Source organism: Chrysemys picta, chromosome 5 (genome assembly GCF_011386835.1).
Source record: "Chrysemys picta bellii isolate R12L10 chromosome 5, ASM1138683v2, whole genome shotgun sequence".
Lineage (NCBI taxonomy): Eukaryota > Metazoa > Chordata > Testudines > Emydidae > Chrysemys > Chrysemys picta.
The window spans coordinates 27,864,869-27,891,929 of NC_088795.1; the positions used below are offsets into that span (position 1 = coordinate 27,864,869).

Consider the following 27,061-nt stretch of genomic DNA (forward strand, 5'->3'; position numbering starts at 1 on the left):
GCTCCGCCCGGCGGGTAGTGGGAGGGCCGTGGGTGGGGCGCTGGGCGCTGCGCCGGGCGGCGGAGGCAGTGGCTGGAGGAGCCGGTGGGGCGAGGATGCTGCGGCGGTTGCTGCTCTGGGGGGTGCTGCTGGCCGGGGCGGCGGCGGCGGGCTCGGCGGTGGCGGTGCTGAGCGCGGAGCTGCGCGGCCAGCCGGCGCGGGAGGTGAGCCCGGCTTTCCTCTCCCTCACCATCGATGCCAACCTGGCCGCGGACCCCAGGTTCATCCCCATCCTGGGGTAAGTGACCGGCCCGCCCTGCGCCCCCCCATCCCCGGGTCACCCCGCGGCTGCCTCCCAGAGGGGAGCAGCGATTTCCTGCCCCTCCGTTAAAAGACGGGGCCAGCTGGGTATGTGTGTGTGTGTGTGTGTGTGTGTGACCCTCCCCTTAAGTTCTGCAGCCGCCAGCCCGGCGCAGTCAGAGGGTAGCTAGAGTCGTCCCCGACCCCGGGGCCAAACAGCCTCCCAAGTCCTGCCAGTCCCGTATTCCCCCCCCGCCCCACACACACACACACTCCAGGGAGTCCCAGCCAGGTGTCCAGGGGACCCTGCCCCGCTCTCTGCCGCCAGAGACTTACAGGCTGCCCAGCTCCCTGCCTTCCCCTGTGGTAGCCCCAGTCTGCCCAATGGCCAGTGCCTGTGCTTTGCTTTCTCTCCCAGGGCTAGGAACAGTGGGGTGTCAGCAGTCCCCAGCTACCACCCACCTCCCTCTAAGCAAGCGCCTTTATTCCTCATGTAATAACATTTCAGAGGAAACATGTAAAAAACAACAGAGGTTCCTACCTACCTGCTAAAAGCTTAGCAGAGGTCACCTGGGGGGCCCTACTAGCTAAAGTCTTTCCAATCCTTCCGCAAGGCTTGGGGTACCCTGGGACAGGAAATCCTCTCCACTTGCTGAATGAAAAAGAAGGACGAAGGCCCTATCTATGTCAGTTCAGGGGGCGCTCTTTATACTAAGCTTTTTATACCAAGACCCTTATGGGGTCTTCTGAGCCAGGACATCTATCCTGCAATTTTATAGCCTCCCAGCCTGAGCCCCATGAGCCCCAGTCAGCTGACACGGGCCAATCATGGGTGTGTTGTTGCAGTGTAGACATACCCTTTGGCAGGAACACAGGGTGGAGGGAGTTCACAGGACAGCTGCCCACGCTGTACTTGTTTTGAGGATAAGCAAGGTGCTTTGTTCTGCAGGGCTGTAACTGCAATAGCTTTCATCAGCACAAAATCCACAGGATTTTTTTTAACTGAACTAAAGAGAGCATGAGAACTCAGCAGAGAAAAAGGTAGGGCTGAGGTGCACTGACAGGCGCACAGGTGTAATCCCAGGAGAGGAGCTACGAAGGGTCAGATGGGGGCCAAACACCACAACACAGAGGAAGCAGAGTCTTCCAATGATCGAGGGACTCCTGAACTCACAGCCTTCTAGCTCCTCCACTGAGCAGGGTCACAAAGTGAGCTGATCTCCCAATCCTGGTACAGCTTTGGACTCTCCTCCCACTTATGTCTTTTGCTTAAAGTGGAGTGAAACAAGTGGAGGAGGTTCTGTCATTGCCCGAGGCTGAATCTGCACCTGCTGGAAAATGCAGTCCTCCCTCAGCCACGCAGCCCTTCTTAAGGAAATACAGCGAATAAACCAACCCATGTTTAATCTTCACCAGAGTTTTTCCTCTCTCCTGTTTCCTTTCTGTTTTGATTCTCCATGTCTCTCCTGCCCGCCCCCGACTTCTCCTGTGTCCACAAATCTTTTCTTTTTTACCACCTGCTTTCTATCCCTTTTATCTCTTTCCTCATCTTTTGACTTCCTCTTTCCTGCAGCTGCTTTCATCCTGCTTGTCTCACTTCTGTTCTCTACATCCCCTAACTCTTAGTCCCCATTCCTGTGTTTCCCTTTTTCTCCCCTCACCCTGCCTCACTCATCTTTCTTTTTCTTATCTTTTTTCATTTGCATTTTCATTTGCCAGGTCTCACTTTTACCTTCATCTCACAGGGGTGTTGAGGATTAATGTGTTAATGTTTGACTTGTTAAACACTTTCTTCTCTCTCAGCTTGGGCCTTCCCATTTTTGGGGATCCCTCCTGTTGCTTGGCTATTGGAGATGGTCTCCCATCATGTGGGAGTCTTCCTTCTAGCTAGCCGCAAAGAAAATCTGCCCTTCTCTTCCACTGCCTGAGCTCTGGGAATAAGACCCTGGAGCAGGGATGGGCAAACTTTTTGGCCCGAGGGCCACATCTGGGTATGGAAATTGTATGGCAGGCCATGAACGCTCATGAAATTGGGGTTGGAGTGCAGGAGCGGGTGAGGGCTCTGGGGTGGGGCTGGAGATGAGGAGTTTGGGCATAGGAGGGTGCTCTGGGCTAGGACTGAGGGGTTTGGAAGGTGGGAGGGGGATTAGGGCTGGGACAGGGGATTGGGGTGTGGGAAGGGGTGCAGACTCCGGCTGGGGCTGTGGGCTCTGGGATGGGGCTGAGGGGCTTGGGGTGCCGGAGGGTGCTCTGGGTTGGGATCAAGGGGTTCGGTGAGCGGGAGCAGGATCAAGGCTGGGGCAGGGGGTTGGGGCACGGGGGAGGCTCAGGGGTGCAGGCTCCGGGCGGAACTTAAGTCAAGCAGCTCCCGGAAGCAGTGGCATGTCCCCACTCCAGCTCCTACATGGAGCCGTGGCCAGGCAGCTCTGTGCGCTGCCCCGTCTGCAGGCACTGCCCCTGCAGCTCCCATTGGCTGCAGTTTCCAGCCAATGGGAGCTGTGGGGGTAGAGTGCAGAGCGGAGACCCCTGGCTGCCCATAAGGGCTGTCCCTAGACATTGTAGTGCCCTACGCAGCCCCCCGTAGGGGAGGAGGCTGACCCCAGGCCTCCATGGGGTGGTGGCGTCACCAGGCCTTCGGGGGGGCCTGCACCCAAGGTCTGTGGGGGGCAGGAGCAGGCTTGGGGGGCAGTGGGGAAACTGCCCCCCAGCACGAGCCGGCAAAGCGGAGTGGGTTGGGGCCAGGTTGCTCCACTTCCTGCTGCCCGGTGATTGCAGGGTGGGCCCAATCCCGCATTCACCAGGCGGCGGGAAGTGGAGTGACCCAGACCCAGCCCACTCTGCTCTGCTTCCCTGGCTCCCAGCCTTGGGGGGCCAGGGGGAACCGCCCCCAGCACTCAATGGTGGCGTGGCTAGGAGTTGGTGGAGCGGGCTGGGGCCAGGTCGCTCCACCTCCCGCTGTCCGGTGATTGCAGGGCGCGCCCAACCCCTGCTGCAGTCCCCCGGGACGTAGCTCAGGGGAAGGGGTGGAGTGGGGGCGGGGCTGGGACAGAGCAGGGGTGGAGTGGGGGTGGGGCGGGGCTTTGGGGAAGAGGTGGGGTGGGGGTGGAGCAGGGGCGGGGGCTATGGGGAAGAGGTGGAGTGGGCGGGAGCGGGGGCAGCTTTCCTGGCCGGCTCAGCTGGCCAGGGGACTGGGCTGGTGGCTGGAGCAGCAGGCAGCTGCATAGGGCACCAGGAAATTTAGGGCAATTTGGTGCCCCAAATTTCCTGGTGCCCTACACAGCTGCATAGTTTGCATATGGGTAAGGATGGCCCTGCTGCCAGGGCCAGCTCCAGGCACCAGCTTACCAAGCAGGTGCTTGGGGCGGCCACTTCCGAGAGGGGCGGCACGTCCAGCTGTTCGGCGGCAATTCGGCGGACGGTCCCTCACTCCTGCTCGGAGCGAAGGACCCTCCCCACCGAATTGCCGCCGCAGATCGTGATCACAGCTTTTTGTTTTGTTTTGTTTGGCTGCTTGGGGCGGCCAAAACCCTGGAGCTGGCCCTGCCGCTGCCCTACACATAGAAGCCGGAGTGGGGACCATGCCACTGCTTCTGGGAGCTGCATGGAGCGGCCCCTGGCCCTGCTCCGCAGCTGGAGCGGGGCAAGCCCCAGACCCTGCTCCCCAGCGGGAGCTCGAGGGCTGGCTTAAAATGGCTGGCGGGTCAGATCCAGCCTGCGGATCCATAGTTTGCCCACCCCTGGCCTGGAGCCACTTGCTCCAGTCACCCTATTTCTACTGACAATGCACCCAGCAGCAAGTGGGTGAGGGGGGGAAGGTAAGGTAAGGTATCTTCAACCTGCCTAGTGCACATCTAACCTCTCTGACATTCAATAGCAAAGTGAAAGTGGAATGAAAAACATCTAATCAGAGTTCATGTTTCAGGCTCTGCCACAAAGAGGAAGTAATTGGTGGCTGATAATCTCCTGCACAGTTGTTCCATAACAGAGATAACATCGGTGAAGTACAACTTTGTTGTCTCTGCCGCAAGGTCAGACTGAAAAGGGGCAGTCTTGTCTCTTCCTTTGCAGTGGCTGGGCTCACGGAGCATGTTCCCTGCACATTACTCCAGCTGAGAACTTGCGCAATCTCTGTGTGTAGACCAGTTTAATTTAAATAGGTTTTTTAATCTGTTAAGTTAAATTGATGCTAGCCCCTATGTGGACTCTGTTTTTGGTTTAAGAGTGACTGGATTCAGTGTTCCTTAGGTCAATTAGGAATCAAAATTTAAAACCAATTTTAAGTTAAACCAGTGCAACTTTCTTATGTAGGTAAGGCCCTGGTGTACTCCAAACTGCTGGTTACAATGTTTCCTCATTTCAGAAAGAGAGAAGCAGGGGCAGAACAAATTAAATATGGGTACATCTATCCCCCCAGCATTCAAACATGACATTAAAGTTCTGTCATCACTTCCAGTGGTTGGAATTTTTGGAGAGGGAAGGTGGGGAAAACCACAACAAAACATAAAAAACCCCTTCATTTGCAAAGGATACTCCCAGTCGTATCATTGACCATTTTCATCAGAAGTGAGGACTTTCCCTGGAGAGCAGCTGCCTGACCTACAAAATCATTGATAACTTAGTCAGAAATCTGCCAATCCTATGATCTAGTGGCAGCCCTGCTATATGATGCAGGGGATTGAAGTATGGATTTGGGAGTACTGGAGGTAACACACTCAGCCCCTGGGTGTAATAGGAGGCAAAGAGTGACATGGTTAAGGGGAGGTATAAAGAGAGGAAAGGGAGGGGGGAATTCCTGCAATCTCCACACCCTCTGAGGCCACATTCTGCAAAATTTGCATCTGGATTTGAATGTTTATGATCAGACCCATCTCTGCAACTAATTATGGTCAGCTTGACTGTGATGAAGATGTTTGTTCCATTTCTCAATACTCTCTTCCCCAGCTCTCCCAAACTGCGCACTTTAGCAAGAGCTTTGTCTCCAGGCTTCTTGAGATTTGGTGGCACCAGAACTGACTTCCTGATCTTCAGTCCAGAGAAGGATTCAACTTTAGAAGAGAGAGACTTTTGGGAATCACAGGTGAATCAAGGTAAAACAGATGGCAACATGTTAACCATGAACATGTCTTTGATTTAAGTTAATTAAAATGTGCTTTAAAGCATGCTGCAGATACAGTAAATACAGGGCAAAGCATTCTAGTCAATGCTTACATGTCAGTAGACTCGCCTGAGGTTGACAGGCATGTCCCATGTCCTGCAGGACTAGCTCCTAGCTGCTGGGAGAGGAAAGCACAGGTGAGTGGAGCCTGCCCTAAAGGTACCACTAAGTGAAACCTCCAACTTAGTGGCCCAGGGCTGTCTAGAGGATTCTTCTCTGCATGGGTCTTTAGAAGCATCTTCCATCCTATCCCTTCCATTCTGCTCTGTCTCTTCTCTTACCACTGCCCCAGTACTTCAGTCTGCCGATCTCCCTTTCCCCATCAGCTGGCTCTTTGTGTTTCTTTACATTATGAGCTCTGGCAGGGCCTGTTTGTGTGATCAGAGCCTAGTGCATTCTGACTGGTACCAGAGTACAAAAAACAAATGATGACAATTGAGATGCAGGGTGGAAAACCGGTCACTTTACAGGCAGAATCCCCACCTAACAATTGGGAAATCTACCTTTCTACTGGGTTGCTGTTCCATATGCTGTCATCAGAACAGCGTTCCTAGCCTCTGCTTTCACCAATAGGAGCTGGGAAATTGCAGCTACATCCTAAAAATAAAGCACTGACAAAAATAATTAGGTGGAAGGCAGGAGATTATTCTGCTTTACCCCCTTGCAGGGGATTTGCCAAAGCACTCAGTTTTGGCTTATTCCCACTCTCATTGAAGACAATGGTTTTCTTCTTTCTTAGGGCAACTTGAAAAGCAACTTTAAAGATCAGTGTCCAGGTTTGTCATCCACTCTGTCAGCTTCCAGTGACATGGAATGAACCAAGGCTGTCCCTCTGGAGAAGGATCTTAGGGGGCAGTGACTCACTATATGTTCCATGGTTTACTCCCACTAACTTTAAGGGGAGCAGAGTAAGGACAACATTGAATGCTCTAGAAAATCCCACCCTTATATTTAAATAGCGTGGATATGTTTTTTTTTTTTTAAATCCCACACTTTGCTTCTAGACAGATGGCTTGTGTATGCCAAGTTTTAGCATCTGATGAATTTCACTGAGAATTTATACCCTTCTAAAGTTGGGTTCACTGATGAAAAGCCTTGACAAAGCAATTTGTCCAGTGGTACTAGTGGGTGGTGTTAAATTGAAATATTTCCTGTACTTTGTCCTGCTCTCTTGCAGTGCTTATGAACGTACATCCTCCTCGGTTTAATGTCCGACAGTGTTGGTGTGTGGTTTATGGGTTCAGTCTTTTTTTTTTTTTTTAAATATTGCCTGAAGAACAAACTTAACATTTCCAGAACTTCTGCCAAGATCTTTTTCTCACCACTCTTGTAATGAGATCAGCAGTTCTCACTGCATCAACCAGGAAATGGGCTTTTCCTGTTTTGTACAATGAGAGCTGCTGACCTTGCCATCTTCCTGCACTGTGGTTCTTTACTCAAATGGTACATTGTCTGTCTAGTTGCTTTGCATACAAGATTTAAAGACATTAGCATGATAACTCAGAACTGCCTCCAGTAATAACCAAACAATGTACCAAATTATAGCCACCCATAATCCAATCTCACCATATTACAACACAGTCAGTCGGTCCCCACTCTAAATGTTTTAAAGAAAAGATGTGCTTTGCACATATTTAAGTGCATTCCTGTAATGGGAATACTTTCGTTAGAACTGGCAAAAATCTTAAAACCCATAGAAACACGGTGAGTGCCGTCACTGTAAATGCTAAATATTTTTAGATGTTGAAAAGACACCTGGCTGTATTTGATTTTAGAAGGTGGAAATATCAACCCAATCATTCTCCTTTCTAACGTTTAATGTATTGAACTCAGCAGGAGGATTCAGCCTACAGAAATGCATGGATGAGCAGCTCTGTACAATCGTAACTGTTTCTTTATGTGGAATACAATCCTCCATTTATTGTAACCTAAGCATAATACTATGAAAAGTTTATTATTATGACATGTTGTGGGTTTTTTTGGCCTACAGGTATTTGTGGAGTAAAATCTATTCCTACTGCTGTGGAGGAGCTACTGCTATCTCAGTGGCCCATCCAGGAGAAGATACTCCTTAAGGAACAATACTGGAAAAAATACAAAAACACCACCATTACAAGTAAGATGTTTGTGACAATACCTGTTAATTAGAAGGTCACTCTTGTGCTGTGACTTGCAACTGGGAGGTTGCAAACCTATTTGAGTTCTAGGGCAAAATTTTCAAAAGCACATAAGTCCCATTTTCAAAAGAGACTTTGACCATTGGGCTCCTAAATGCCTTTAAAAGTTTAAATAGACAAGGTGGATGAGGTAATATCTTTTATTGGACCAACTTCTGTTGGTGAGAGAGACAAGCTTTCGAGCCACACAGAGCTCTCCTTCAGGTCTGGAGCTCTATGTAAGCTTGAAAGTTTCTCTCTTTCACCAACAGAGGTGGTCCAATAAAAGGTATTTCCTAACCCACCTTATCTCTCTAGTATCCAGGGCCCAACGTGGCTACAACAAATTTGAAAGTTTGCCACTGAGGTGTGACTGAAAATGTTGCCCCTAGTGTCTGTTTTCTGATTTAATATTTTGTCAGTTGCAATGGGAGTTGAGAGGATGCTCAGAATCTTACAGGATAAGGCCTTGAGAATGTAAAATCAGTGGGGCTGTATATGCTACATACATCTTCAGCACTAATAAAACAAATCATCACAATGAGTAGTCCGTATATTTGTTCTAAGTCAATTGGCACTTCAGAACTTTGAAGAAAATAATTCATTTCCCCCCCTTCTTTCTTCTTACAGAAAGTACAGTGGACATTCTGTATAGCTTTGCAAAGTGTTCAAAGCTGGATCTGATCTTTGGCCTTAATGCCTTACTTCGAAAACGTGGCTTGCAGTGGGATAGTTCAAATGCTCAGTTGCTCTTGGATTATTGTGCTTCCCAACATTACAACATGTCTTGGGAACTTGGGAATGGTAAGTGCAGAGTGTGAGAGGTGGTGTGTGTGTTAGTGTGTATTAGTGTTAGGGTAGTCACAGTAGATATTGTTCTGCTGAGAGGTACTGGTGACTACATCGATCACAAATCTCTGAGATTGGATGTGAGCTCACCCGGCATTTAACACAAGGAAGAGTTAATCAGAAGCCCCCTTCACCTGAGACACAGAGGTTGTGAACCTGCCTGAGAGTTTGGACTGAGGCCATGTCTACATTACAAAATTAAGTCAACCTAGCTTACATTGGCAGACAGCCACTGCAGTAATTACATTGCTTGTGCGTGTCTGTGCTTTGCTCCTTGTGTCAGAGGTGCATGTCCTCACCAGGAGCACTTGTATCGATTGTACTGTCAGCGTGGGGCACTGTGCAATGACTCCTGAAAGCCAGTAACAGTCGACATAAGCAATGCAGTGTCTACACTGACGCAGTGTCTACACTCAGACTTGCATCTGAAGAAGTGAGGTTCTTACCCACGAAAGCTTATGCTCCCAATACTTTTGTTAGTCTTAAAGGTGCCCCAGGACCCTCTGTTGCTTTTTACAGTGCCTACACTGACACTGTGTCGACCTAACTACATTGACATTGACTGTATGTTGCTCTTGAAGGTAGAGTGAAGTTGGCGTAGCAGAGCAGTTACGGCGGCAGGAGCAAAATTTTAAGTGTAGACGCTTCCATAGTTAGGTCGACCCAAGACATCTTATGTCGACCTAACTCTGTAGTGTAGACCAGACCCGAGTGCTTTTGGGTAGGGGTGTGTGTTCGAGGGAAGGGGGAATTCACAGAAACTGAGGACAGAACAGAGAGGGAGGCAGAGGCAAAAAGCAAGAAAACCAAGCTGTAGCCGGTGAGCACAGTGTGACCCTAGCGAAAGCTAGAGAGAAGGTTTTTGAGTCTGTTGGGTAAAGAGGCCTGGGGCTGTAAGTGAAGACACTGCTCCTTTTGTTCTTGGTTCCTCCTGCATTCGGAGAAGCAGGACTTTGTATGTTCCTTGTAAACAAACAAGATTGCATCAAAGAAAATACCCCACTCACCAATTTCTGCTCACAACTGGAACATCCCCAGGACCCTGAACCTTGAGTAGCTGCTTGGATCGAAAAGAGGCCACAGTATTTTGTACATTCCACTGCTGCAATACTGCAGAAAACTCTTGGCTGCAGAAACCCTGTCAAACAATGGCAGATTTTTGTGCCTGCATCTCACGCTGTTTTCTGAACTGATCCATAAAGCTGGACTATTAATAGTTGTCAGATTGTTCCACAACTAGAGATGGGATGAATCACAATTTTGGGATATTCAGGTAACACTTTTTGTGGCAGTTGGAGCCATATAGATCCATAATGGTACTGGCCATTGTTGGAGACAGGATAGACCATTGGTCTGACCCGGGATAGCAGCTCTTATGTTCTTATCCTGAACATCAATACCTGCAATCCATTAGGGAGCCACAGTGGGAGAAAGCAAATTACAGGGAGCAGTGCTGGAGTCAGGAAAAGCAGGGTGTCAGCGACAGTGACCAGGGGGCACTGGCTAAGTGGGAGGGGATTTCTGGTAATGCAGTAGAGAGAAAAAGCGTTTGTATACCAGGTTTGGGAATGGGTTGACTAGCAGTAGGCTATACTAGGAAGGAACAGGAGAAGAGACTCTGGATTCAGGTGACAAGAGGGAGACAAGTAGTGATACACAGCAAAAGAAGTCTCTAATAACAGAAGTTGTGGGGAGGGTCTCTGGGGCTGAGAAGAGAGGCGTAGCAGGCCAGGAAATGGGAGAGAGCAAGGTAAGACTGGAAATATTTACTACCACATGGCAATGGCCATTAATTTCTACAATGAAAAATTTTCAGGAACGTCTCTGTTTGATAAAAATCCAAATGAGGGCGTGGTTTATGGGGGAAAGGGTGAGATCTTAATCATGTCTAAGAGAAGCAGTGGAAGACCTACTGCTTGAATTGTTTTAAATCAATTCACTGTTTGTAAAGTGCTTTGGCATCCTCAGATGAAAGGTGCTACAGAGATGCAGAATATCATCATCATCATTACTTATTCAAACTAATTTGGATAGAGGTCTGGAAAACATACTATATGGAACAATCCTTTCCTGGGAGGCCACGCCCTCCCGTAGATGTAATAGTCTCTCCCGTCTCTTATTTCATAGCTTATTTACTGCCCAACTGTGTAGTTAACTTTCTGTAAGTTGGTTGGTTATTACTGCTATGCACATTTTGAATGAGTCATATGTTTGTTCTGGAACATTACTGAGGAACAGTCTGTGTGTATATGTTTGTTTCTTTCAGAGCCAAACAGTTTCAGGAAGAAGTCTGGCATCTATATTGATGGTTCCCAACTTGGGCAAGACTTTATTCATCTGTATCACCTTCTGAGAAACTACAGCAGTTTCAAGAATTCAAAACTTTATGGCCCTGATGTTGGTCAACCACGGAAAAACACTCAGAAGTTGTTGAAGAGGTAACCAAGCAGAAACCTGCCATCACAGGCTTGATAAGAGAAAGCAGTACGCTGAGCATAGAATGCAGATGTGTATGGGAGAGAGGATTGAGAATTTAAGGGGTCTGATGATTCCATAGTTGGAACATGCCTAAGGTGTTAGGATACTGAAACATTAGATTTGATTGAGAACTAATTCTGTTTTAGTTTTATGGAAAACTGGAGCCAACAACTGTCTGCCTGTCGGAGTCTGATTAAAATCATAACTGCATTGCCAGCGAGTAAGGGCTAAATCCCAGCTGGTGTAAATTTGGTTCAGTTCTACTAATGTAAACAGAGCTACTCTGATTTATAGCAGAAGCTCTGGCCCTTAAGGGTGACAGAAACTCACTAATCCACACACTTTTCAGTCAGCACCAGAAAAGTGAGTTCCCACCTTTCAGCAATGATTTAATAACAAATGGTGTGTCAGTCTCTTACCGCTTTATTATTCATTATTTTTGCAAAATATTTTTCAGTACATCTAATGTACTGTAAAATATTACCAGAAATAAGTGGCATAAATTGAGTATAATACATACAACAAATTTTAGAAACAAACTCAAGGGAAGGAGGAAGGTAGGGCAGGGTATTCTGAATATTTTTTAAATGTAGGTTAGGGTGTCTAAAACGCATGACGCATCAGTGAGATTGCAGCATTTGATATAATGGAAAGCTTGTGCTTTAGGTTTTTATACATCTGTCTGATACCAGTCAAAAAGCCCCAAATCCACTTCTGCTGTAGTCGCTAAATCTTGTTTAAATAAAAGTTTTAACTAGTGTCTTGCATGTGAGAATCTCTAAGTACTGCACAAACATTAAATAACCCTCAACAGTCCACTGGTGTAGGTAAATGCTACTAATCCCATTTTATAGATGAGGTAAACTGAGGCTCAGAAAGGTTGAGTGACTTGCTCAAGATCACTCAGCTAGTCATTCTCAGAGGCAGGATTAGTTTTGTGCTCATAGCCTCACAAAATAATGGAGTTCTTTTTGTTTGTTGACAGCTTCCTGAAATCAGGAGGGAAAGTAATTGATTCTGTTACCTGGCATCAGTAAGTATTAAGTATCTATTTAATTGCTATAGTATTAATAGACACAGATTTTTGTGAAACATTATTGATTTTAAATAGCGTGATGGCGAAAGTAGAAAAACATCAGTTGAAACAGCTGTTCACACACACAACCACTCATTGTGGAACTCTGTCCCCGTAGAGTGGTGGGTAGGCCACAGAGAGAGGTGGATGAATTTGCATACAAAGTGGGGTCTTACCTCATGCAGTAGAGCTACAAGCTCCTAGAAACAAAAGACCCAGGTTCAGTCCCCACTCCCAGTGACTTCCTGGCAGCATGATGTTACACCAACTCTGAGTTAACAATACCCTACTTTTAATAAAAAGAACAACAAAAGAAATCCTGTAGGGCCCTACCTTGCAACCCAACCGAACGTGGGGGGTTATCATGGTAGTAAGCAGGTTTTTCAGGATCAGACCTTAAAGACTGACTAATCTAAAGGTTCTCATATTTCAAAATGATTCAGCAATGCAGCTTATTGCAACAATGTTATTCTGCAAGTCTCTTGGCTTTGCATGTGAAAAGGGAGGGTGGCATGTAGTTGGAGGTGAATTATTAGTGCTAAAATATCAGTGAAGGATTTAATTGGCAGCATTTGTAAACACAGATTGTGACTTTTTTTCTTATTTTTTATTAGGTTTGTTTGTTAGGTGTTGATGAGGATTCTGTATGGTACTAGACTTTTGACAATTCCTGCATGGAAGTTTTGTGTCTCTTTCCACAGTCTATTTCTTCTCCTTCCCACCATGCTGATGTATCCCAGGACTCCTCCAATGCCATGCATGGAGTTTCCCCCATGATTTTACCTCTCCTTTCCCTGTTCTGAATAAACAGTATACATGAAGAAAAGAGATTTTTAAAATGTTAGGATTATCTAACAGGCCTCTTAGCGCACCAGTTTTACCATCCTTTCCAGGTCCCCATATCACTGACGATCAGTGGCTATGCAGCTCCAATAAAGGTGGAAAGATGTAGTGGCATTCCTGATCATTTTATAATGTAAGGATAGCCAAGAGTCTATTTCCTGTGGCTGTGTACAGGGCTCCGTGTGATTACTAAGCCTATGTGAGCAATGATCACAAAAGAGATACTTCCATCGTGTTAAGATGGAGCAAAGAAGTCCTAGCAGGTACATTTTTGAAGGCAATGCAGGGAGTTAAGCAGTTTTTCTGACCAGGAAAGGGTGTTGTTCCAACAGACAAGTTCTGGTGGGCTTTTACATATGTAGCATTTGGACAGGCACAGCCGCTGACATATGCAGACTGAGCAGCAGCCCAGGTTATCTCAAAGCTCCACAAATGCTACAGAACTTGTAACCGAATAGACTTTCCTACTGGGAGGTGAGCGGGGCTTGGTTGGCATAAAGGAGAAGGAGAGAGTCTTACTCTTGATTAGTAATTTGCACTTTCTAGCTAATAGTTCACTCTAAACAGCACAAGGAACTGTCCCAGATGAAACAGCCATGTCAGAAATGAGAGTAATGCTACAGGGTAACTAATTATGCAAATCACTTAACAATTGAGAGAGGAGTGTTAGAGATGGATGCTGTTCCTTGCAAAAACACCATTTGCAATTCAAGGAAGGTTATCTGTTGCCCAAGTGGAAGCATGATCCAGCTGCCCCTTGGCTGCCACACAGGCTTTGGCTAGTAGAGACAATCAGTCTGAAAGAGAGAGGAAGGGGGAGAGCCATATCCCTGAGGATAAGACCCATGTCAATACTGTTGTGGCCTATAAGTTGGAGTCCCCTGGGGTGCTGAAGGATGCTCCTGTCCAGCTGTTGCTGAGGCTCTGGAGAGACTTGGGGGTTGAGTTCTCTCAGAGACTATCACGCACAATAGCTGGGAGGTCTGTCATTAGAGACAGTGAGACCTAGTGACCAAGTCAAATTGGCCTGCCCTCCCTTGCCACAAAAGGAGCACATATTAGCTTATCGCTTCACTGTCCTCATGGTCATCAGCCATTTTACACACCCCAGTAGATAGGAGATCTGTGCTGGAACTGAGCCATATTCTCTGTTGCACCAGTTTGCCTCATTGAAGTCAGTGGTGCTGTGTGAGTGCGACTGAGAATTCAGCCCACTCAGAGAAACTAGTCTAGAGAAAATTCCAGAAACCATCACCAAGAGCACAAACTATTGGTAACAGGAGCCTTAGGCAACATGGGTTGGTGCTTTACATTCTGCATTTTTCTTCGTTCCTTATGCCTGTTCAAGTTTAGTGTAAACAAAACCCCTTCAGGTTAAAGACTCACTTTTTCCACTCTGAGAATTACCCATGCAATTATCAGTAATACAGCTTCAGCTGCACGCTGAAATTCCCATTCATGTTTGACAATGTGCCTCTGATAGTCTTAACTCTCCTTGGGACCCAACCCAGTGTGTAAATCAAAGAAATATTATCTGAATTGCCAGTTTTAGTGATGTTGTCTTTAAGTGTTGATATATGGGCAAAGCTTTATAAAATAGGATCCTAATTTAGGAAAGCACTTAAGAACATGTATAACTTTAAGCATGTTCTTAGGTCTCCTTGTCACCAATGGGACGTAAATACATGCTTAAGTGTTTTCCTTAATAGAGGTGTTTTCCTGACTTTGAATTTATATTGTTCAAGATCCCAGGTCATTATCACATAATATTATACAGCTGTAATGTAATTTTAAAAATACACTTTTTGATTAAGGTTTGTAAAATAAAGAAACTAATTAATACAACTCTACATAAATGAACCCACTAAGTTAATTAGACAAATAATATTTCACTATATGCAGCAAGTCTACCTTAATAATAGAGCCAGCAACTAATGTAGAAAAGTGAATTTGATACAGAACTCATCTACAGTTGGGAGTGTTGCTGGAATATTTTAGGACATTCAGGTTCTGTGTGAATGGGGAGACGCCATTTGTAAGAGAGGCAGTGTTAGTTTTGTGATCTCAGGTTAAAAATCAATTTCTTTACTTCCAAATCTTGAGTTTGAGTTTCTGTTTTGCTGTAGCAGTGATGTCCTCAAAACACTTGTAGCACTCTGCACGCTTCCAGCTGGTTCTGATGTCAGCTTTTTTAGATCAAACACAGTTATGCTGAATTTAGGATTGGCAGCTAAGTGAAGTAGGGGACAGATTTATGCATTTTTTTACATATACTTCCAAAGGTGAACCACAAAGCAAGAAGAAAAGCATGTCCATATAAATGTATAAAGAAGATCTCAAAGTTCTTTCTATTCCACTCCCTCCACTTGCACACAGATATACTTTCTTTTCCAATTCTCCATTACAATTGGGCTTTGACTATCGTTTGTGGGTGGATGGCCGTAGCAATTTTGGGGAGGACTGAAATGGTAACACCATAACAGGTTGAAACCTGAGATGTTGATTTTCCCAACCTATAAGACAAGTCTGACTTAACATCCCTCGCCCCCTTCAGCTGATGACAGGGAAAGCTGTAGTCTTTGGGGATGTTACCGCCAAAGTCCTCTAGCTAAAACCAGGAAGTTGGAACATGACAGACCTAATGTAAATAACAACCTCAGTATTTTTTCTGTTTATCTTTGTACATCCGTGGTTTTCAACCTGTGGCCCGTGGATCCCTGGGGGTCTACGGACTATGTCTAAGATTTCCAAAGGGGTCCACAGCTCCATTCAAAAATGTTTAGGGGGTCTGCAAATGAAAAAAGTTTGAAAACCACTGTTATATATCATAGATTCATAGATTCTAGGACTGGAAGTGACCTCGAGAGGTCATCGAGTCCAGTCCCCTGCCCGCATGGCAGGACCAAATACTGTCTAGATCATCCCTGATAGACATTTATCTAACCTACTCTTAAATATCTCCAGAGACGGAGATTCCACAACCTCCCAAGGCAATTTGTTCCAGTGTTTAACCACCCTGACAGTTAGGAACTTTTTCCTAATGTCCAACCTAGACCTCCCTTGCTGCAGTTTAAACCCATTGTTTCTGGTTCTATCCTTAGAGGCTAAGGTGAACAAGTTCTCTCCCTCCTCCTTATGACACCCTTTTAGATACCTGAAAACTGCTATCATGTCCCCTCTCAGTCTTCTCTTTTCCAAACTAAACAAACCCAATTCTTTCAGCCTTCCTTCCTAGGTCATGTTCTCAAGACCTTTAATCATTCTTGTTGCTCTTCTTTGGACCCTTTCCAATTTCTCCACATCTTTTTTAAAATGCAGCGCCCAGAACTGGACACAATACTCCAGCTGAGGCCTAACCAGAGCAGAGTAGAGCGGAAGAATGACTTCTCGTGTCTTGCTCACAACACACCTGTTAATACATCCCAGAATCATGTTTGCTTTTTTTGCAACAGCATCACACTGTTGACTCATATTTAGCTTGTGGTCCACTATAACCCCTAGATCCCTTTCTGCCGTACTCCTTCCTAGACAGTCTTTTCCCATTCTGTATGTGTGAAATTGATTTTTCCTTCCTAAGTGGAGCACTTTGCATTTGTCTTTGTTAAACTTCATCCTGTTTAGCTCAGACCATTTCTCCAATTTGTCCAGATCATTTTGAATTATGACCCTGTCCTCCAAAGTAGTTGCAATCCCTCCCAGTTTGGTATCCTCCGCAAACTTAATAAGCGCACTTTCTATGCCAATATCTAAGTCGTTGATGAAGATATTGAACAGAGCCGGTCCCAAAACAGACCCCTGCGGTACCCCACTCGTTACGCCTTTCCAGCAGGATTGGGAACCATTAATAACAACTCTCTGAGTACGGTTATCCAGCCAGTTATGCACCCACCTTATAGTAGCCCCATCTAAATTGTATTTGCCTAGTTTATCGATAAGAATATCATGCGAGACCGTATCAAATGCCTTACTAAAGTCTAGGTATACCACATCCACCGCTTCACCCTTATCCACAAGGCTCGTTATCCTATCAAAGAAAGCTATCAGATTGGATTGCTCCATCGTAAAGGAGCAATAAAGGTCCCATACATGTCTATTTATCAGTAAACATTTAATCTTGATTTGAAAAAGTTGGGCTGTTCACAATTTTATGATTTATACTGATTTAGTCGATGGTGGCCAGCAACTCGCATATGTGCCCAGGCAAGAGAAGGTAAAGCGGTTTTTTACTGGCTGAGCTTATCCCTGCTTGAAATCATGTGTAAGAATAGCAGGAGCAAAATATTGATGTTAAAGCTGTAAGAACAGACAGCAGTGAGATGAATAATTATATCAGGAAACAAAGTTCTTTAAATCATGTTTTGTAACCTTGGCTCTGTCATTTATTTTTGCTTGGTTGGGATGTCTCTTAACTTTTCAGTTACTACGTAAATGGACGACACGCTACCAGAGAGGATTTCTTGAGCCCTGAAGTGCTGGAAACCTTTATTACAGCAGTAAAAGATGTTCTTCAGGTACAATGTTATGTTAAATTGTCTGTGCACTCAGCTACCATGATGCTGGGTGTATAAGAACCAGAATAGAAATTGTTGGCTAGCAATACATCTAAAGAATCTCAATATTTAGATGCCGTACTCATTGTAAATAATATAACAAATATCAATGCTAACAACATTTGATCTCAAGTTATTTCAATATGAGGCCTTTGTATCTACTAAGCATAAGGTTTAACATATTATAAACCATGAAAATGAATTTATAGTTATTTGTTCATGCCATCATAGCCCCAGAGATTAAATTTATGGCCAGATTCTGCCCCTTTACTCACACTAAGTAGTACCTTATTCCCAGAGTACTCCTGCTGATTTCAACAGGACTACCTACATAGTAAGATACTGTGTGTGAGTAAGGGTTGCAGAGTCTGGTCCTGATTAATTTAGATTTGGGAATCTATTATTTAATATATGTGAGTTTAAAAAAAAAATTTTTTTTCTTTCCCCTACTCCTGTTCATCAGAACTCTTATGGAGCCTTGCCTCATTAAATATGGTCCTATTAGAAGGCCCTGAAAGTCGTATGATTTCTCTAGAGATCTGTTCTAAAGCGCATAATTTGTGACTATTTAGGCAGATCTATATATGTACTTACTTTCCTCTCTTTATCCTAATGACACAACATTCTCTAGATTGTTGATGGAACTGTACCTGGTAAAAAGGTGTGGCTAGGAGAAACAAGTTCAGCCTATGGAGGTGGAGCTCCCAGACTGTCTAATACATATGTTGCCGGTTTTATGTAAGTAGAACAGCATGTCTTTAAAGTTACTCTTTTTTTCTGTAGGGCTCTGGGTTTTTCAGGAACTCCTCCAGTTAAACAACCACCATTAAATGCCCAGCATGTCAGCAACATTCCCCTGTCTGAGTAGGACTGGCTTTCTTTGGAGCCCCATAACACTTCTGCATGCAGACCTGAGGTGGTCACTCTCATGCCGGTTAGTCCCCAGGAACAGAGAACATTGATCCCAAAACATTCCCTGTGTGAGGGATCTAGCCAAAGACATGGTATTTTATGTTAAGTGCTGGCCAGGAAAATGTTTGCTTGACTTTAACACTGTATAGAAAGGATGGCCAAAATAAGTGTGGCCTATAGACTGCAGTGCAACCATTGTAGCATTCTATAGGGTCACTGCTTCATGTGTAAGTTTGGAAGTGTGGTCCAGCGAAACTACAGGTCTTAGCATGCTAACAGCAATCATACTGGGGGGAAAAAGTTCTGGTACTGTCCCTAGCTTCATCCATAGCTGGCGCACCCTCCACTTGTGATGCCAAAATGAGATGCAACTGACTGAGCAGATCTTCACCATATGTTTGTCTGTATTTCTTTCTTTTGGCCGACAGTGAAGTAACTCACCACACTGATGTTTAAATTGTTGCCACTGGATTTCAATGTTAACGCTTCACTGAAATGAAATGACCGTGTTTATGCTTTTCTCGGAAGTTAATTTCAGTCAGTCTGCAGACTCAGGCAGACATAACTGCATTGGTTCACGTCTGGTTCATGTTTTAGCAACCAAAAAATCTAGAGAATTATTTTTACAAATGAAAGTCAAAAAGCTAGAGCACAAAATGACCTCTTCATGTGAGGCTCCATCTGAACCTTATTGCTTCTGTTCAGGACAAAATCACATGCTGAGCCTTTTCATCTCCATAGGTTGCCGCTCTTTACTCAAGACGAAGATGGTGACAAGAGAGTTTAAGGAAACAGCACAGTAGACTCAGACAGCTAGTCAGATGGAATGTGAAATGGATTTTCAGAGATGCTCCTGCCATTTCTGTATTTTGATTTAGTTTCAGGGGTTTTTTGTGCTTAGGATTATCATTTGATTTTAATTCTTGTTTCGTGTACAAGGCAGCTGAGATGGCATGTAACATAGTTTAGATGAGCAGTTTTTTCCCCTGTTTATTTTGGCGACATTTGCATTTGCGTTTTTTTTCTTTTTTTGTCTCCTGTTCTCTGGCAGGTGGTTGGACAAATTAGGACTGTCAGCCAGAATGGGTATTGATGTGGTGATGCGACAAGTGTTCTATGGAGCAGGAACCTATCACCTGGTGGATGCAAATTTTGAACCTTTGCCTGTGCGTATACAATAGCATTGCCTTAATAATATCATACATATTGTATCGATTTGTATTCTTGTTAAAGCTGATGTGGAGAGAGATGCGAGCTATTTTTACCTCCCTAAAGAGACTCTCATATACGTGCCTGTGACATACCAGGGTACAATCTAGACTAATGAGCAGGTGTGTCACCCCTGCCCTGCAGCCTTGGGTGCCTTACGATGCCTTGCTGAAGTAGCTCTCACTTGGGCCGCTCACAATCAGCCTTCCAGCATGCAAGCCACACCCTGAGTGTCCATATGTAACTGCAGCCTGCCAGCCACACTTGGGTTACACTCTGGCTCTCACTAGCCTTGGTTATACTGTAGGGTGACCCCAACACATCCCCAGCCTCAGATTTCCCCCCAGAAATGTAAGTTCTGCACTGCCCAGCCCCCTCCTCGACAGTACAAATTATATTAAGTTGGTTGTTCCTTTAAGAGAATAATATGCACGCAACTTGTCACCCCAAATGGAGTTACTCAGCCACTTCAATTTAAACACACTGGATTAGATAAACCAATAAAACAAGTTTATTAACTACAAAGAGAGAAATTTTAAGTGAATACAAGTAATAAGGCATAAAAGTCAGAAATGGTTACAAGAAAAATAAAGATAAGACTAACACCTAATTTAACAAACTATATCCGATTCAAGCAATGTTTCTTACCGCATGCTTACCGCAGTCTGACTGACCAAACTGTGGGACGGGAACCCTCCCCCAGAGACCAACGATTACTTCCTTTGTCCATTCAGGTACAGTGAATGTGATAAGCAGGGAAAGAGAGAGGGGTACCTTGGGGTGTTTGTCCCTCCTTTTTATAGCTTCAGTCCCTCTCTTGAAAAACATTTCCAGCTGAGCATGGGAGACGAAATGTCAATGTGGAAGGGTGTTCTCTGCTGGCTTTTTCTCACCTGTTTGAGCTTCCTTTGTTTCCCTTCCTGCCTGATGACTCTGTTTACTATTTAAATGCAAATTAAGCAGAGCGTACATTCCTTTGTTTAGGACAGACCTGTTTGCCAAGCTGTGCTTGAGCAGCAGAGACGGACCTAAGCCACAATGTTCTGATCTAGATACAAACTTTCCCAAGTCTTCTGAGGAGTCCATGCTTTGGTTTGGGGGTTTCTCTGAGTGGTAAATGATTTTCAAATGTTAATGATTTGAGATGTTTCAACTTAATTATTTATGTTATGAGCTAATAGCATAAGAATGTTATTTTTAAGAACAAAGCTGTTAGTCAAAAAAGCAACAGAAACCAATACACTTTTTCATTTCTTTATAACATAGGGAGCCAGATTTATTTGGATTAACTATAAAGGTTCTGCTCTTTCTATGAGTGTAGAGCTCTCATTAGTGCTAATGGCAATTATACATGGATATGGGGAGGAGTAACAGTTCCCACCCTTCTTTCCTACCTTCCCCACACTTGATCTGCTTCCAAGTTGTGGCTGCTACAAATTTCTGAAAAGAGGGCTCATAATAGAAACTGGTGTATGTAACTATGATGCTGTTTTATGTATCCTGCTCATTGTAAGATGTCCCCCGGAGGCAGGGCTGTGGGGGGATTTAAGAGTTAGTATTTGTTCTTTCTTGTTTTCCTTAATCTAGAGTAGATAGTGGGAAATGTATATGACTATAATTAAAGCCAGTTTTCTGGGTTTGCTGGTGAATCACTCATCTGAAAATTTAGATATTTTTCTATACAACAGCCTTCGTTCTACAGGGCAAATATCTTTCATGATCCAGAGGAAATTTATAAATAACAGGCTTATTTTGGAACCAGTCAGCCTTCACATGGTCCTCATACATATGGTTATGGGGAAAGAAACAAATCTGCTAAAATGGAACTTGTCTTTTCCCCATGTGTTTTCCAAGCCATATCTACCAAGCTTATCTAAAGTCTGTGTTTTCCCTGGCGTTAGAACTACAGAGCTAATCTAGCAGAAAGCGAGTTGCGGTGTATGCTGTCTCCTCTTAAAAAAACCAAACCCAGTTAGACAAAGGAACAGTGCAGCAATATAAAGACATGGGGCCCTGATCCTGATCTCACAGCATTTTTGCATTAGGATAATTAGTGACTTCAGTGGCGTTACTCCTGACTCTCAGTTGTAAGAGTTTGGAATCGATCTCCTGATATTTATAAAACCGCTTTATTGGAAAAGAGTGAGCTGTTCAAAGCAGGCACGGTTAGCGCTAATTGAGGGTCCATCCCCGGGAAGTACTGAGGGTAGCTCAACTCCTGTTGATTTCAGTTGAAGGTTAGGCCGCTCAGCACTCTGCAGAAGGTACTTACCATTGTGCAGGATCAAGACCTGCATCTCCCACTTGAAGGACTCCTATATCCACCGATGAAGAGAGGAGAGCAAAATAGCTCTAACTGTACCTTCTACACTCAGCAAATCGATAACAGGATTTTTCTTTGTCACATTATTTGTTGTGAATTTGAACAAATTTGATATGAAGGACATCGCAAAAGAGAAACTAAAAGGAAAAGCACCAAGATAGCAGAAAAGGGACTCTCTTAATTCAACAAAAAAGTGCCTTGCCATATACTGCATTAGCTCTAAGCTGCACTAGCAGATGCAGTTATCGGGTTTTTAGTCATTCTATATCTGCATTTGAGAGTATTCACACTCCCAACAACTTGATGGTGGCAGCAGAGCGAATGTACAATCCGAACATACAGTGTATGTGACTTGCCAAGTTCTGCGATTTAATGGAGGGTGGGAGGTGCAGCCACCGGAGACTGTGAGCCCAGCGTGGCTCAATATCCATCACTGGATGGTGGATCTAGTGGTTTCAGGAGTCTGCACTTAGGTATTAAAAATGAGAGGCTGCAGCCTGCCCTGGTACATGTATATTGAATGTAGTCCTCAAGCTCCTGGCTAGTTATCATTGGGACCTTGTTAGGGTAACCTTTTGGACACCCCTGACACAGAGCATGGTGATATTGTAGTCTAGTGTCTGAGTGTTCCCTCTTATGTAAAATACCTTGTTTGCCATATGGAAAAATGTTTTGTTTTTATATGCAACACAGGATTATTGGCTTTCTCTGCTGTACAAAAAACTGGTCGGCACCAAGGTACTGAAAGTTGGCCTGAAGGGAGCAGATCCGAAGAAGCTTCGAGTGTACCTTCATTGCACGAATAACCACAAGTAAGCATTTAAACCCAACATCCAGGAACAACTGAATACAGTGAAAACAGAGGCCTTAATGCACAATGAGCCCCTTGTAACCAATGGAAACATTCTGACAGGCTAAACGGGGCTTTGGATCAGGCCCCGCAATTGATCTGCAATTCCACAGTGTAACACGTAGAATGGGGAGGGGAGTTCTAGAAAAACATTCAGGGGTCTCTTATGAAACTTTCAACAACTAGATCCATAGGAATTGCTATAGTGAATTATGTGAGAAGGTATAGATGGTATTGTGGTTAAAGTCCTGGGCTGGGACTCAGGAAATCTGAGTTTTATTCTTTGCTCTGCTTCAGACATCCTGAGTGACTTTGGGAAGTCACCAAATTTCACTGTGCCTCAGTTCCCCATCTGTAAAATAGGGATATTTCTTTTTTCTCCCCACTACCCCTTTGGTCTAACTCTCTGGGGCGGGGACTGCTTCTCACTGTGTGTGTGTAAGTGCATAGCACAATGGGGCCCTTATCTCAGCTGGTACTTTTGGGTGCTACTGTACTACAAAAAATACCACCACCATTGGGTCCATCTAGTCCAATATCCTGCCTCTTGTGAGGGGATCTGGAAGGAGTCTTCTTACCCTCCATAGAACTAATTCTAAGGAAATGAGAACAGTGTACTTGCAGGTGCAACCTTTTACCTCATCTCCTTGCCATCCATGTTGCTCCCTTAGTGGCTAAGGCACTGAGGCTGGTGGTGTAGTCATAGCTGCAGATCCAGCAGCCCATCCCGTGTCTCCCTGTATTCTGGGATGTTGTTCATCGCTCTTGGTGCGCTGGGGGCACAGACACAAATGGAGTTTTGCCATTCACCCTCTCCCGGGGCAGAGGAACCACAATTGTTCTGGTGAAGAGGGAATGCGATCTGCCCAATTGTGGATACAGCTCCTTTCAAATACTATAATTTGTTTTTAGTATGTGATTGTTAATGTGCCTCTCTCTTCCCTTTCAGCCCAATGTACAAAGAAGGGGATGTTACTCTGTTTCTTTTAAACCTCTATAATGTTACCAAACATGTGCAGTTGCCCCATAACTTATATAATAAGCATATAGATGAATACCTTTTATTACCTCATGGGGAACAGCACATACTTTCCAGGTGAGAATCTATTTTCTTTTATTGTAAATTGTACCCTCACTATCATGTAGATGAGCTATAAAAACAGGTCTCTTTTTTCAATTTTTTAGGATAAAAACTAATTACTTTGATTTAGTTTTTGTAAGTGCTTGTTTATAACATTTGGTCTCCTAAAACCAGGCACTGTTTATAAATGCTATTGATATGGTAGCTCTGCAGACATGTAATGACTATTATTGATGTTCTGTTTCTGCATCTAATATGGAACATGGGAGTGATGGAACATCACAAAAACGTATTGATCAAAAGGCTGCCTGTATCCAGGTTCAGTATTTTGGGCTTGATTCTAATCTGATAGGTTTTGAACACAGGTGTAACTGCAGTGATTTCAATGGAGTTACTCTTAATTTACGCTGGTTTTATTAAGATTAGAATCAGGCCCTCTGTGTTTAACACCTACTATTAATATCGCTAACACATAAAATGGTAAGGATCTGCATCCTTCGATTCTAAGGTCAGAAAGGACCACTGTGATCATCTGGTCTGAGTGCACCTCTTTGGGTGTCAGTGGTGCATTAACAGTTTCAAGAGAAACAGAAGCTTATCTGTGTTTTTCAGAGTACATTCTCCACCCAACTTGTGATTGTGAACAGTTTAACAACAACAAAAACTTCTACTTTTCAGTTTTCCTTAAAGTTACCCCACATAAATGTGTATCTATCATGTACATAAATACATGGAGCTTGCAGGCAGCTTCATAGATCTAGTAGACATGCTGCCAGTATCCTGTACACTTGTAAGTCTGTAAGGATGGGGCTGGAAAGTGGTTTAGCTACCTTAAAGCAACATAAATCTGCCTTAATGTTAGTGCTTTCCTTCTTTCTTCCAGTCACACCAAGTGAGCTTTGTGTTAGTTATGTGTTGTGTGCACCACCTAACCCAACAACCTCTCTCCATGCAGGTCTGTCCAGTTGAATGGTCATGTCTTAAGGATGGTGGATAACAAAACACTGCCAGCACTTACTAAGAAACCCCTCTCTCCCGGGAGTACTCTTGGCCTTCCAGCTTTTTCATATGGATTTTATGTAATAAAAAATGCAAAAGCTATTGCTTGCATTTAAACATTGAACACATCCTCACAGGACGGTTGCAGGCACATTGTAGCTAAAACTCAAGTTTGATACTAGAGGGTCACTTTTTTGCAATAAGCATTAACTCTGGCAAACTTGCTGCAAATCTGCTGGAGTGGCAGCAAAAGCTGGGAGAGGAGAGGGCATAAATGCTATTGTGTACTGTGTACATGAACCATATTGATGTAAACCTGCAAGAACATTTTCCCCAGGTTTTGGGGAGTTGCTTCCTTCCTCTCTTGGGCCCCCAGTGGTCCACTTAACAGCAAGTCCTTCTCTATTCCGCACACTCCTGTCACGGGAGCTGATTACACTGTGTCTGCAGATCTGCCAGCCAAAGACTTAGATATTCCCTCATGGTCTAGGTTCTATAAATTTAAGCACAATTGTTATAGCAGCCTTTTTTTCTGAGAGCAGATGAGGTTCATGAGGGCTTTTAAAAAAAATATATCCCACCCCCCCTGCTTTTACTCGCACTGTTCCTGTAATGCTCACACAATATGGGAGAGCAGGAGACAATCATGGGAAAGCTACCACTAGTTACTGCAGGTAATGAGTTTCTGATTTTTTTTTTTTTTTTTTTGTGCATTAAGGGATGTTCAAAGCCCAGCTGCACTCTGTTAGTTATGTTGGGGGCGAGGGATGGAGAAAACAAGCGAAAGGAAGATGAATAAAGGAAGGATTATCTAAATGGAAGGAGGGAAACAGTGAGGAAAAACGCCAAAACTTAGGGCTTGTCTACACTTACAAGTGCAGCTATGCCACTGTTGTGCTTAGTGAAGACACTACCTATGTCAACAAGCGAGCTTCTCCCATTGAGGTAGGTACTCCACCTCCCCCAGAAGCACGCCTGTAGACATAGTGCTGTCTCCAGTGGGAGTTAGGTCAGTATAACTGCATCACTCAGGGGTGTGGCTTTTCACTCTGCTTTACTGATTTTTCAGGATAACTATGATCTCCTTTTAACCTGCTTCCCTGGCTAACAAATGTTATCAGTTTTGGGAAGAAGTTACCTCTAAACAACTCCATGAGGAACTGTGAATATGCTCAGTGAAGTCCCCTCGTGTCACTACCAAGGGCCTGAATTCTGATCAGGCTGGATAGTTTCACTAATTGTAGAGAAGGCCCAGAGGGTCTGACTTAAAGCCCATTGAAGTCGGAGATAAAACTTCACTGGGCTTTGGATCATGCTCAGAATAACTAACATGGCTGTAGGAGACAGCTGATTTCTCCCAGTCAGAACTGTGAGTCCTCTCCATCTTTTCTTTAGGCCAGCAGGGGTAAATGTCAGCTGGAGCCTTCTTCTCTTGGCAACCTTTCAAAGCCAATTTTCCTTCTCCCTTAAACTTACTGCATTCTTCCTATACTTTGACTCAGGAACTATTTATTCTCTCCTAAATAAATCTCAAAACACCAAATAGCAATATAACTTAAAGCACAGCTATTGCCTTTGATATTTGTTTGTACCTAATTTCTTAAAACCTACAACCTGCTACAATGCAAACTGTGAATGCTTATTTTGAGATATATCAGGAAAAGGTTTCACATGACTGTATTTTTCCTATTCAGGATTTAAGAGAGACAATTGGGTAAATAAGGAACCAAATTTAGATTGTTTTTTAAAAACCCAACTACTTTAAAAACATACAAATCACTGAAATATAGTTATGACATCTTGTTTAAAAATTACAATGAAAACAGATAATTTGTGTTCAACTTAAAATATTTCATTGCAGTATTTGCAACCCAAAAAGTGCACCATTGTGCTAATACATACGTGCCCAAAAGTGAAATGGGCTATAAACAAACGCAAGACCGACAAGTCTCTTTTCATTCTCCAAATTCAAATGGAAGAAGTAAACAGACAGCATAAATTATGGAAAAAAAATAGGTTTATAAAGTTCTTAGTTGTAACAGTCTAAAGTTTTGAAAAACAAGTAATAAATTTTTTTTTTAGCCTGACAACATACTTTACAGAACTGTTCTTAAAAACCAGCAACACAGCCTGTTTGTAGTGACTTTTTAATATTTGCATATTTTAATAAAATGTATATTACAGTTTGGTAATTGTGGTTTTCTTCAAACTATCAGTTTAAAAACTGGAAACACAGCTCACTGTTTGTTTTAATGTGAAATTTTTATATTTGCACATTTTTAATAAAGTAATTTATATCACA

At 44.1% G+C, this 27,061-nt stretch overlaps 1 protein-coding gene across 1 annotated transcript; it reads left to right on the plus strand.

Moving 5' to 3' along the window:
• On the plus strand, window positions 1–27,061 carry HPSE (heparanase). Its single transcript, XM_005292067.4, has 12 exons — window positions 1–277; window positions 5,221–5,366; window positions 7,425–7,550; window positions 8,221–8,394; window positions 10,706–10,877; window positions 11,903–11,950; window positions 17,253–17,346; window positions 18,017–18,123; window positions 19,349–19,463; window positions 22,523–22,641; window positions 23,629–23,775; window positions 24,716–27,061. Exons 1-12 carry the CDS (start codon window positions 96–98, stop codon window positions 24,873–24,875), a joined length of 1,590 nt encoding a protein of 529 aa, XP_005292124.2. The 5' UTR covers window positions 1–95; the 3' UTR covers window positions 24,876–27,061.

Coding starts and splice junctions, on each gene's coding strand:
- HPSE (XM_005292067.4), top strand. CDS start 96: ATGCTGCGGCGGTTGCTGCTCTGGGGGGTGCTGCTGGCCGGGGCGGCG. Junction 19,464..22,522: donor CAAATTTTGAACCTTTGCCT/GTGCGTATACAA, acceptor TATGCAACACAG/GATTATTGGCTTTCTCTGCT. Junction 23,776..24,715: donor GAACAGCACATACTTTCCAG/GTGAGAATCTAT, acceptor CTCTCCATGCAG/GTCTGTCCAGTTGAATGGTC.